The 11,599-nt window shown below is 44.6% G+C and overlaps 4 protein-coding genes across 8 annotated transcripts; 2 read left to right on the top strand and 2 right to left on the bottom strand.

The window, feature by feature from the left end:
- The first annotated feature begins 535 nt into the window (after positions 1-535).
- LOC105566590 (ER membrane protein complex subunit 3) lies at positions 536-1,807 on the top strand. The gene is made up of 3 exons (XM_012020707.1): positions 536-797; positions 904-1,160; positions 1,292-1,807. Exons 1-3 carry the CDS (start codon positions 649-651, stop codon positions 1,660-1,662), a joined length of 777 nt encoding a protein of 258 aa, XP_011876097.1. The 5' UTR covers positions 536-648; the 3' UTR covers positions 1,663-1,807.
- Positions 1,808-5,522, bottom strand: LOC105566591 (nitrilase homolog 1). Of its 4 annotated transcripts, none has more exons than XM_012020711.1 (8): positions 4,860-4,935; positions 4,618-4,787; positions 4,483-4,543; positions 3,768-3,909; positions 3,517-3,672; positions 3,239-3,442; positions 2,951-3,163; positions 1,808-2,865 (listed from the first exon to the last, which is right to left on the bottom strand). In XM_012020711.1, exons 4-8 carry the CDS (start codon positions 3,876-3,878, stop codon positions 2,710-2,712), a joined length of 840 nt encoding a protein of 279 aa, XP_011876101.1. In that variant the 5' UTR covers positions 3,879-3,909; positions 4,483-4,543; positions 4,618-4,787; positions 4,860-4,935; the 3' UTR covers positions 1,808-2,709. The 4 variants fall into 4 exon arrangements, with proteins under 4 accessions (XP_011876101.1, XP_011876099.1, XP_011876098.1 ...); XM_012020709.1 differs by lacking the exon at positions 4,483-4,543 and having other exon boundaries at positions 1,808-2,203; positions 2,705-2,865; XM_012020708.1 differs by lacking the exon at positions 4,483-4,543.
- LOC105566592 (methyltransferase-like protein 4) lies at positions 5,310-8,119 on the top strand. Its single transcript, XM_012020713.1, has 6 exons — positions 5,310-5,582; positions 6,620-6,984; positions 7,147-7,321; positions 7,389-7,560; positions 7,644-7,849; positions 7,972-8,119. The coding sequence occupies exons 1-5, from the start codon at positions 5,322-5,324 to the stop codon at positions 7,844-7,846; spliced, it is 1,176 nt and encodes a 391-aa protein (XP_011876103.1). The 5' UTR covers positions 5,310-5,321; the 3' UTR covers positions 7,847-7,849; positions 7,972-8,119.
- Positions 7,857-11,568, bottom strand: LOC105566593 (UDP-glucose 4-epimerase-like). 2 transcript variants are annotated; one of them, XM_012020714.1, is made up of 7 exons: positions 11,005-11,568; positions 9,413-9,666; positions 9,162-9,275; positions 8,911-9,087; positions 8,486-8,666; positions 8,126-8,407; positions 7,857-8,048 (listed from the first exon to the last, which is right to left on the bottom strand). In XM_012020714.1, exons 2-7 carry the CDS (start codon positions 9,656-9,658, stop codon positions 7,954-7,956), a joined length of 1,095 nt encoding a protein of 364 aa, XP_011876104.1. In that variant the 5' UTR covers positions 9,659-9,666; positions 11,005-11,568; the 3' UTR covers positions 7,857-7,953. The 2 variants fall into 2 exon arrangements, with proteins under 2 accessions (XP_011876104.1, XP_011876105.1); XM_012020715.1 differs by lacking the exon at positions 9,162-9,275.
- Between the last annotated feature and the right edge of the window lie 31 nt (positions 11,569-11,599).

Below are 11,599 nucleotides of genomic sequence, written 5' to 3'. Positions count from 1 at the left end.
AAATAATATGTTTATTAAAAATTTGTAAGAAGTTTGATCAGCGTGTGAAGCTGTCACCTAACCTAACCACAATTATCTTATAAAGCGATATTTTTAATTTCCCTTTGTTCTTTATATAAAGTCGTGAACCCCCCGCTTTGTTTTTGCGCGTACTACAATCGCGTACTACAATCGCGTGGAAGAATTTTGTAATCTTATAGAGCCAATTTCAAATTGCTCAAGGTTAAAAATTGAAAATGTTTAAGACCAATATCTTTTTCATTAGACTTCTGACCTGAGTGTTTTAAGTATGAAAATGTTCTGCCATGCGGTCCGCGAGATATAAATTTAAACAAGGAGTTGTTTTTGACATGTGAAAAATTTATCGCACGACAAATGTAATAGCAGCCTCATGCGCGAAACGGAACGCACCTCTAGTTCCGAGAAATGTGTGGCCAATCAACTTGCACAGCTTTTCCGTAAAAGCTGCAGGCTGATTGGCTGCACATTTCTACCACTATCGTTTGTTGTGACGCGGCTGACGCCGTTGAGGGAGGGAGGGGAGAATTAGTTGACATAACCTGTAATGTTAGCCGAGGTTCGTGTGCTGCTGCTCCGTTTCTTATTTTCGTTCTCGCGGATAGATTTATCGCAGCAGAGACAGTCGACATGGCCGAGTTGTTGCTAGACCCGAATATCCGAGGCTGGGTATTCCTGCCTATAGTAGTGATCACGTTTCTAGTCGGTATAATACGCCACTACGTTTCGATATTGCTCTCCTCGCAGAAGAAGGTCGAGCTCCATCAAGTGCAAGATAGGTAAATATTCGCACGCACGCACGCACGCACACACGTCCGATTAACCTCGGAGGTTTCTCGCGCGAAGCCTAAAACTGATGACTGTATTAAATTAAATATCTTGCAGTCAAGTCATGATACGCTCCAGACTGCTCCGGGAGAACGGGCAGTACATACCGAAAGTAGGTTTTATGACGAGGAGGCATTTCTTCAACAACGAGGAGACTGGGTATTTTAAGACTCAGAAGCGTCCTCCCGTATCCCAAAATCCCATGACCGATCCGAGTATGATGACGGAAATGCTGAAGGGAAACGTGACCAATGTCCTGCCTATGGTACTGATCGGTGGTTGGATCAACTGGATGTTCTCTGGATTTGTGACAAGTACATATGGCGTTGTGACATTGTCGAATATTTATATTGCAAGATGCCTGTTGACCCTTCAAGCTAGACTTTAGACTTTTAGACTCTTTCTCAAGATTACACGTAATTTAATGTAAACGCTTTAATTGTAGCTAAAGTGCCATTTCCGTTGACGCTACGCTTCAAGCCGATGTTGCAACGGGGTATAGAATTAATTACGCTGGACGCTGCGTGGGTCTCTTCAGCCTCGTGGTACTTTCTCAATGTGTTTGGACTGAGATCCATTTACACGCTTGTACTTGGCGAGAATAACGCTGCGGATACCACGAGACTGGTGCAGGATCAAGTATCGGGGGCCGCGATGTCCATGCCGCCCGATCCGAAGGCAGCTTTCAAGTCCGAATGGGAAGCGTTGGAGATCTGCGAACATAATTGGGCGCTACAGGGAGTGGACGTTGAGATCCTGGGTATCCAGTCGAAGGACCTAGCCGATAATATATATCATCAAGGAAAAGCAAATTGATATTTAGCAATCAAATTATTTACTGTACAAATTCCAAAAGAAATCTAATTTATTTATGTGTTAAATGTCAATTTGCAGCATTTATCTACTTGAAACGGTAATATAAAGAAACTTTGTTTTTTTAAATAAATAAAATTATAAAATATGATGAGCGTATCTTAACTTTAATAAATTGCGATAACGATACAAGCTTAACCCAGTGAACACCGAGCATCAGTTACATTGCATTTATGTTACAATCTCTCACTCAACGTAAATGCAACGTGACACATGTATTACGTTGTTGATTGAGAAATTTTAACATAAATGCAATGTAATTGATACTCGGTGTTTACTAGGAAGTATAAAATTTATAACAATAATATATGTTCTGTATAATATAATAATATATATGTATATTATTATATTCTATATAATACAATATATAATTATTCTAGATTTTTACATCGGGGGTTCAGCTAAATATACAAATCCATTAAAAAATGGATTAATTACAACTTCTTATGATCGCTTATTTATTTATTAAACTGTTTGCGTTAAGGACGTTCATCGGCTGTAATCGTAGCCAAAAGTCTTCGCCTACGTTCGGCTTTCTTTCCGTACAACACGACTTCCTAATTCACGACTTTTAGCATAAATAATACACACTACGCAGTATGCATACACTAGCACGCCTTGGGAAAAACGAAGATCGGACAGTGTTGCCTTTGTGAATGTACTGGGCGACACGCTTCAAAATATTGTCAGATGGAGAATTTCGGATTACAATTACGCATAAACGGTACGGCTGCGTATTCCTGTTTTGTGCATCATAGATTAATTTATGTATTTAGCAAAATACACAAACAAGTTCTATCACAATAAATTAAAATATCCCACGTTTCGCCTATACCGTACGAGTAACTTCGATATTAAATATCTCGACTTTGATACGGGCACGGTTTTTAAAATTGAGCAGGCATATAATATAACACTATTAATAGCACGTGGTTCAAATTTGAAGCAAGTGAAAAATCGATTTGCCGATGAACGTCCTTACGAGGACTCTCAACACTCCATTCTGGAGTACAAATCGGTGCGACGGTGTTCCTCGCACGGCATATTCTTCCTGATCTTTTCCAGCAACGCGAGATCAATCTCTGCCACAGCTACACCCGTTTTTTCTGCACACTGCGCTACGACGGCGCCCCAGGGGTCCACGATCTGAGAACGAGCGGATTCCGATTTCAATCTCGGGAGCAATTCTCTTTAATCTCACCGAAAAGACGAATATATTAGAATTGTTTACCATCGCGTGACCCCAGCTCACTCTCTTTTTGTTGTGCGCGCCGGTTTGCGCCGCGGCTATGACATAACACTGGTTTTCTATCGCTCGCGCTCGCAGCATCACCTCCCAGTGCGCGGCGCCAGTCTGATACGTAAACGCCGACGGATACGTGAGAATCTGCGCCCCCATGTTTCGCAGAGTTAGCGACAACTCGGGAAACCGCATGTCGTAGCACTGCGATCGTTGTTAAGTAACCATTCAATTTTACATAAAGAAAAGAAGAACGATTTGTTCTCCAGCCAAGGATACAATGCTGAGCGCGAGGCTGCCGATCGGCGTGGGCACAGGTGGCACGATCTCGGTCCCTCTCAGCACGTAATCCGACTCCATCAGGCGCACTCCGGTATCCTTGTTATCCATGTCGAACAAATGTATCTTTCTGTAAGTGGCCACTAATTGTCCCTCGCTATTCATCAATACATGCGTGTTGTAGATCTTTTCCGCATTATCCGACTGAAATGGCAAGTCTTATGTATTAGAAAAATTAATTATCGTCATCTCTATGTAAAACAAATCAAGATATTCACAGCTTCGTGAATCCCGCCCAAGGATAACCAGATGTCATTTTTGACAGCGATCTCTTTATAAGCCGCCACTGTCTGCCCGGTTAGCGGTTCAGCCATGGCGACAATGTCCCTCTTGTTGTCCGCCAGAAAGTCGCAGGCCTCGGGAAAGAACGCTATCTGTAATGCGTGTTACAAAATGTATGCGAACGATATTGTTAAAATTAAGAGGAGGAAGTTATCGTCGTGCAACGTTAGCTGCCGCAAGTACATACCGTGGCCGATCGGCGTTTTGCCTCGGCCGCCAACTCGGCCACGACCTCCAGATTCTTCGCCTTGTCGGCTATCGACCTCATTTGGCACACTGCGACCAGAGGATGCGCCATCGTACCGATGCAACGTCTCGCCGGGTCCACGCTGAAACGCAACAACCTCGTTGTCTTACAGACGTAACGACATAGCTCTGATGTAACGAGGGCAGCCCTTAAAATATTTAAACGTCTTCCCAGGTAGAACATAAAATTCATAATAACGTCATAATGACATCATGAATTTATTCATAATGTCATTTCAACGTCACTTTGATGTCATCAGGACCCACTGTTCTACCTGGGATCCACTCGAGGAGTGTTTCCTTTTATTTGCTTCCAACTCAAAGAGTTACATGGCACATATTACATCTGGACTCTGGACTCTTTAATGAGAAATATAGGCATCTAAATAATGGTTAGCTGTGCACTTTGATGTCATCAGGACCCACTGTTCTACCTGGGGTCCGCTCAAAGAGTGTTTTTATTTTACTTGCTTCCAACTCAAAGAGTTACATGAAACACATATATCTGGATTCTTCAACGAGAAGTATAGAATCTAAATAATGGTTAGCTGTGCACTTTAATGTCATCAGGACCCACTGTTCTACCTGGGATCCGCTCGACGAATGGTGTTCTTTTTTATTTGCTTCCAACTCAAAGAGTTACATAGAACACATACATCTGGACTCTGGACTCTTCAACGAGAAGTATAGAATCTGAACAATGGTTAGCTGCGAAGGCTACAAAAAATAAAGCGGGCCTACTTGCTGACGTCCTATTCTCTACTTTCATCGTCACGACACCAATCCCTCACCTGCAACATCTCACGGTGAACGACTGGGCGATAATGGACCACGCGCGTATCATTCTTATCGCATTGTTGATCGTACGCCGTGCGGGATCAGTTATATCGCATATCTATTGACGTATATCTACGGAGTTATCAGCGGTGCGACGTAAACTTCGACGCTGTGACGCGTCCACCCTAAAACAAAGAGTCTACCTTAATTACTCTCTTTCTCCAGGCGGGTGAATTTATTTCGCGGTTTACATTACAAGATATCGCGACACGCGACGTCGATACGTCACTCGCACGGCTCGCAGCCAACCGGCCGCACTGGTCCCGTCCCTCTCGGGGGTAGACGCCGACGGTCTCGCGACGTAATTTATCGCGGAGAGCGCGACGACCGCCGCCCGGCGCGAGGACTCTCGGCAATGCTTATGTAAACGTTATCTCGCGGATGCTGCGGAATACGTGCGACAAGTAGGCGCGTCTCGCCGACGCGAGGGATATAACCTCTCTGGAATCTCTTAACGCGGTTGTGATTGTGGTTGTCATTGTTCCCGATCAAATGTTTATGCGTACACAACAATCGCGTACTACATTCTAATTGAATCGACGATCGTGTGTCAGACGAATTGGCACAACGGCAGATTGAGTAGAGTAGAACGTATCGTAAGGATCTGTGATAAGTATCGTATGCGTGTGCACGTCCGCGCTGATCTCCGAGGCCGACTATGAGTCTTCTTTATGCCGGCGAGGAAGGCTGGATCGTGTCCCACTCCAAGTACCTCGACGAGGTGTACAAGAGGGTCAAGAGTGAAGATGGATTTTGCGCTTTAGGCTTTAACAAAATGATATTCGAGATCAATTCTCAGTACCTGAGGCAGAATCAGGTAGCGCAGTCCGTCCAGGAGCCTCAGGACAGTATTGCAACGCACAGCAGTAGAAAGAAGAGGAAGCGCTCGCAGCGATTGCCGCAAAAAGAGCTGGAGGAAGTAGGTTCATCGGGCGTAACGTTCACGTCCCGGGGGTGGTCAGGCCTGTACGAGGGGAAAACCGCTGGCCAAGATCTTGTACACCAAAGCCCGTCAATGCCCAGTGGGCGTCACTTTATCTTGTTATCTTATTTTATCTTTATACAGTGCCCCGGCAAGGCCTAATGCCCAGAAAGTGCCTAGTAATGCCACGAATCTGCACACCACAGTGCCCTCGGCGGTTTCCCCCCTCGGTTCTGTATCTTATAACGCGGTTCTAGCTACGCTTATACTTGGCGCGAGACATTGGTTGCTTTCCTTTTACATGAAAGCTCGGATAAATCTCACTTGTGACGTCATAACTCAGTTGAATGCATGTTCCTTTTGACTCTTGAGAAGTGAGACTCAACCAGATTTAACTGAGTTTTTGCACACGATCGAGACCTTTAGTGAGTTTAATAGACTCACATTAATGATGTCATATCTGAGTATAAAATACTCACATAACTGAGTGACTGAGTATCACTTGAGTGTAAAAGGAGAGCAGCTATTACCGTGATATCCCGGATAGCCAAATCTGTTGGAACAGATTTCGTCAAATGCCCACTAGAAATTTTGAAGGCGGAAAGACTGCAGGTTGCGTACAAGAACTGATATGCTCGACACGTTGCCGGCGTGTCGGTAGAGATACAGCAAAATCTGCTCACGTAACTGGACCTACTCGGCTTCTGCTGACTATCTGTTTACAGCGTATGTTTTACAGACTCTATTGCCGGAGCGAAAGCCAAAGGACACAGACGGCTATGGTTTCGACGTGGGTCTCTGATGAATTCGCCGACAATCCATTAACACTTTGCTAACTTGGGATAGTGAAAGTGCTAAAAAGTGAGCGGCTTTGTTTCCTTCTAAGGGGACGGCTGGAAAGAGACAAAGCTATTCACGTTTAGCATTTTCATTATTGTGTAAGATACAGAATTGACACCTGCGCTTTAAAATGTCCACCGATAGGAATCGCGCTTTGCCTCGCGTGGCATCTCACCGTTTCCTTCTCGGAACAGGTCGATGGCGTTAAACGAACGTTCGACGCAATGATGTCTGCTGCGAGGGACAAGGGGCTCTTCTGTCGAAACAACTTCCTCGATAACAACGAGTTGGCGCGCTTGGCGTCCATGAAGTTCTACCAGGACACTTACGCCGCCAAGGACGAGAGCCTGTACGGCTCCAATGACACCGACGACGCTATCGTGTCCGAGGCTCACAATAAGAAATATGTGTTCCCGAGGAAATGCACGTTTTACTGCTACGACGTGAGAGACATAGAAAAGAAGATGGAACTGTGCAACCAGTACGATTTCATAGTGCTGGATCCACCTTGGTGGAACAAGTCGATCAGAAGGAAGAAGACGAAGTGCGCAGAGGCCAGGTAATCCCACGAGATCGGTCGCGAGTTGACGAGCGAACAAAATCTTCGGTATGCTCGGAGAGAATACAATTGATCTACAGATTTAAACTCGTTCTTAATTATTTTACATACACATAATCAATTGCGTGAGATATCTGGCGGCATGATTGTACGCTCTTGCAGCTACAAGATGATGTACAACGAGGAGTTGGCTAAGATACCGATAAGAAAGCTGTTACACTCGAGCGGCATTGTAGCCGTATGGTGCACCAATTCGTCCAATCATTTGAACAGTATCTTCAACGAGATATTTCCGTCTTGGGGTATTACTTATAGAGCTAAGTGGTACTGGCTCAAGGTAAGTAGTGTCTCAATAATGTTAGGAATGCAATGCGATAAGTGTTAGATAACAACTGCCACTCTAGGTGACACAAGCAGGTGATACAATATGTAATTTTAACTCGACACCTGGGAAGCAACCTTATGAATTACTGATACTAGGGTCTGCATTGGAAAAGGGCAAAGTGGACATCCCTGACGGCAGGCTGATGATTAGCATACCTAGTGCGGTACACTCTCACAAACCACCTCTCACAGGTACGATTGGAGATTTACACGAGAAATACATTCGACGAAAAGCATTCAGCGTATTACGACAGAGGATTTGTTCGCGTCCCTAGAAATCATAAAGGAATATCTTCCGGGCGAGCCGAGGTGTCTGGAAATTTTCGCGAGGTATCTGTTGCCTGGATGGACGAGCTGGGGTCTGGAAATCTTAAAGTTCCAGCATCTGTCGCTTTATGAAATTCTGGACGAGTGTAAGAAAGATGGAAGTGACGCTGACGACACAAGGGCCGAGAATGAGTGTAAAGAGCAGCTGTAAAATGTAAGCGACAGACCTGTGGACATTATAAATGCGTGATTCATCAGACAAATCGCGTATCGATCCTTTATTATAAATTATCTGCATGGTTTCCTCGATACAACTTTTTACGATGTATTGTTCAGGTGCTCCGTAGTTCCGTTCTTTAACGATGTTCGGTAACCGTGCGGATTCATCGTTTGCCACCTCCAGAAGTCCTGACCTGTGTCCGAACGTTTCACCGTTAGGCATCGATTATCTGAGATCAAACCCGCGTTTAAGCTGGGGCGCGTTACTCACACATTTGCTCAACGTTGTACTTCGCTGTCCAGCTCAATTCTTTTTTCGCCAAATCCGTGTTAGCGTACATGGACACGATGTCGCCCTCCCTTCTCTCCTTCACGACGTACGGCACGGTAGTACCAGTGACTTTCTCGAACGTTTTTATCAACTCCAACACAGTCACGCCGTTGCCGGTGCCCAAGTTGTAAATCTTTAGCCTGAGATGCTGTTTGTGCAAAGCATTCAATGCCGCCACGTGGCCGGCTGCCAAGTCCATAACGTGGATGTAATCGCGTACGCCTGGAGAGGTATGAAGCGTGAGTATACGAGGGTGTAAAACCTTCTCTTACTATTTGATATTATCAAAGTAATTGTTACCTGTGCCATCATTCGTAGGATAATCACCGCCGAATATGATCAACTCCGGCTTGTGCCTCAAAGCGACCTGAGCGATATACGGCATCAGGTTTGTGAATGGCTTTGTCGGGTCCTCCCCGATCAGTCCCGATCGATGAGCACCCACCGGATTGAAGTATCTTAGAGATATAATGTTCCAACTCTGTTAAACACGAAAGAAATGTTTAAAAATAAAACTTAGATGAAAGACTAAGTGCAAACTAGACTGCAAATAACGTACGATTTCTTTCCGAAGGGGAAAACCAAAAGTAAAACAATTTGATCTCTTTTTCTTAATCTGGAGTAAATATTTGTGCGAGTACACGAGTTGTGCAAGTAAAATTTTAGTCGTGCGAAACTGAAGTAGCTTCGCGTAAAGTCGAGACTTTCCAGATATATACGCGAACCTTTTCAGCTCTGGATATATCTTTGAGCATCTCCTCGATAAAGTATTTCGTTCGGCCGTAGACATTGGTGATGCTGCCGGTTTCGTGTTCCTCCGTGATGGGCAGTTCCGTAGGCTCGCCGTAAACCGTGCAAGAGCTGCTGAATACAAGCTGAAAGCAGCCAGCCGCCTTCATCACCTGAAAACAAGGGGTCGAATTGTAGAACTGGTCAGAGCGGCGCGCGCGTACGCTCCGTAATATAATCTTCTTACCTCGAGGAGATTAATCGCTCCTATTATGTTATTTCGATAGTAATGAAGCGGAATTTGCATCGACTCGCCGACGGCTTTAATAGCCGCGAAATGAATCACGCAATCTATTTTGTGCTGAAAGTGACAAATTACTCTTTTCAGGAAAAAAAAATTCCTTTTCAAACCTTTCAACTATACGCCATGCACAATATACAGCGGAATAATAATGATAAATGGAATGTACAATAGGGAACCATCAGCAAACGTTGTACCTGATTAAATACGGCCTCGAGCTTCTCTCTGTCGAGCAGATCGCAGTTGTAGAACGTGACTTTTTTTCCCGTTATTTGCTCGACCCTTTTGAGCGCCGCGGACTCGCCGTCTGTTTCGGTCACGCTGTTTGCAAAGTTGTCTATAGCCACCACGTCGTAGCCGCACTCCAGGAGCTCGACGATGCAGTGGCTGCCGATGTAACCGGCGCCCCCGGTTACGAAAATGGTCCTCCAGTCTGCCGACATCTTCTCGACTAGAGAGAGTTTTTCATTTACGGATTGTTCATCGAAGATTCTCCCTCGTACGAACCAAATGTTATAGATACGTTTTGTGTAAAACCATTATTGGCTCGTTTGCAGAATATCATATATGAATTTACTTTAAACGTCCGTGTTGTATAAATTTTAAGAGAAAGTGCATTTTTTCCAAGAATTTTGTAAATTTCTTTACGAAGTTTCCTTATAACAGGAGAATCTTGTCATTATGAGGATAATAGATGCAACTGATAATCATATCGCAGTATGTATCTGTTGGTTCGAATTCCAATTTTTAATATTTTTAACATTGTATCTTGCAAAACGAATCTCTCGAGTAGATAAACTCGCAATTCAAGCTCCAAGTGCACACGAGTCGGACTTTTCTCCACAGGGACGCACGCTTGCAAACCGAAGAGTGCAGGTGCTTGGGGCATTCACCTTCGTTCAGGTGAGCAAAGAGAGTTCAAGGTCGCCGAAACACGTGGTAAATCAGCGCAGCGGGAACGCGGTGCGCTCTCGCACCTCGACGAAGTTGAAGAGGAAGAACGCATTATACGCGGCGAGTACAAGGGAGAAGTATGGATGTTAAAATTAACATAGCAAAATTAATATAAATCGATCTGAAATCAGAATTTAATTGAGTTGAGAATTTTTTAACGCTCAAGCTGTAAATATCTCGAATCATACGATTTCAGAATCCGAAGGATGTGAGGTAGATGCAATGCCCGCGAGTGTATAAACTCGAGTTTTCGAACACAATTGTCTACGTTCAGGAATCTTTCCAATTCATTAAGCTTGCAACTCAGCTCGCGTGAAATCACGCTTAACGGTATTCGAAATTGCACGGTCATTAGACGCTTACTTGATCTTTAGCAATATTTTCCAGGTAAATTTTGAAAAAAAAATTACAGATTTGTATTTAGACGAACAATTATTTTACTCGCACTCGTTTAAATAAATTCAGTTTTTCAGCGGAAATTGATCGCAAATAATTCGAGACTTATTTTAATCTATTCATACTGATTAATCATCATTTCGTTTGGAATGTGTTCTTGCAACAGCAACGACTCGAATGCGAAAGTCTCGTTCTACGAACCTTGACCTTTAAAGAAATTAATCGACATCCTTGGAACCGATTTTTCTCATTGGATCACGAGGGATTGTTCGCGCCTCGAAGAGACTTCCTGTCATTATAACTTAAGACTAAGGCTGACGCATTGTTCCTGGAATTCTTTAGCGTCCCAGCGAAGTTTTAATCGCGGTATGTAACGATCGCTTTTGTTGCAAGATTGGGTGACTTAAGAATACGCAAGAAAGGACGAAGAGATCGTTACCTTGATCCAGGATTAAGTGCTAACAAGACAATTCGGTGAACACTTTGATCCGAAGGACTCCCTGGGCACTTTTGCGCGATAAACTGACACCGACTGCGGCTCTGCCTTGAATAGCAGCCGTGGAGGAGCGAAGGACTTCAGTACATTGTGGGACGCACGAGACATCCCCTCCTCCGCGATGCCATACCGGCACGCACACTATGCCCTTCCTGCCAGCCTTGTCTCGCTCCACTCCAGCCGTTCTACGATTCTCGCTTAAAGAGTTCCTCCTCCTCCTCCTCCTTTCACATCTCAAGCCGCGCTTTTGCCACCGCGTGAACGAGATCCCGAGAAGCGGGACGAGTTTGTTATCGTCTCGCGTGAATTTACCGTTTCCAACACGACCGTTACTGGATTAGTAAAAGCAGTGGTTCATCCTTGGCGTCTCGATTGAGCAACACAGCCCAGGCCTCTTGCCGCAGGAACCTGTTTCGAGGCGACTAAATAACGTAATCGCGCGCAAAACGAAAGAAAAACAACCGGCCGAGGGGCATCCCTCGCTCGAGTCCCCCCCGAGGAATGCGATTTTCGATTTCGATGGACCGCATAGCGGGGA

Source organism: Vollenhovia emeryi, unplaced genomic scaffold, assembly GCF_000949405.1.
Source record: "Vollenhovia emeryi isolate VEMERY1.0 unplaced genomic scaffold, V.emery_V1.0 DF939144.1, whole genome shotgun sequence".
NCBI lineage: Eukaryota > Metazoa > Arthropoda > Insecta > Hymenoptera > Formicidae > Vollenhovia > Vollenhovia emeryi.
This window is presented reverse-complemented; position numbering and strand designations above follow the sequence as displayed.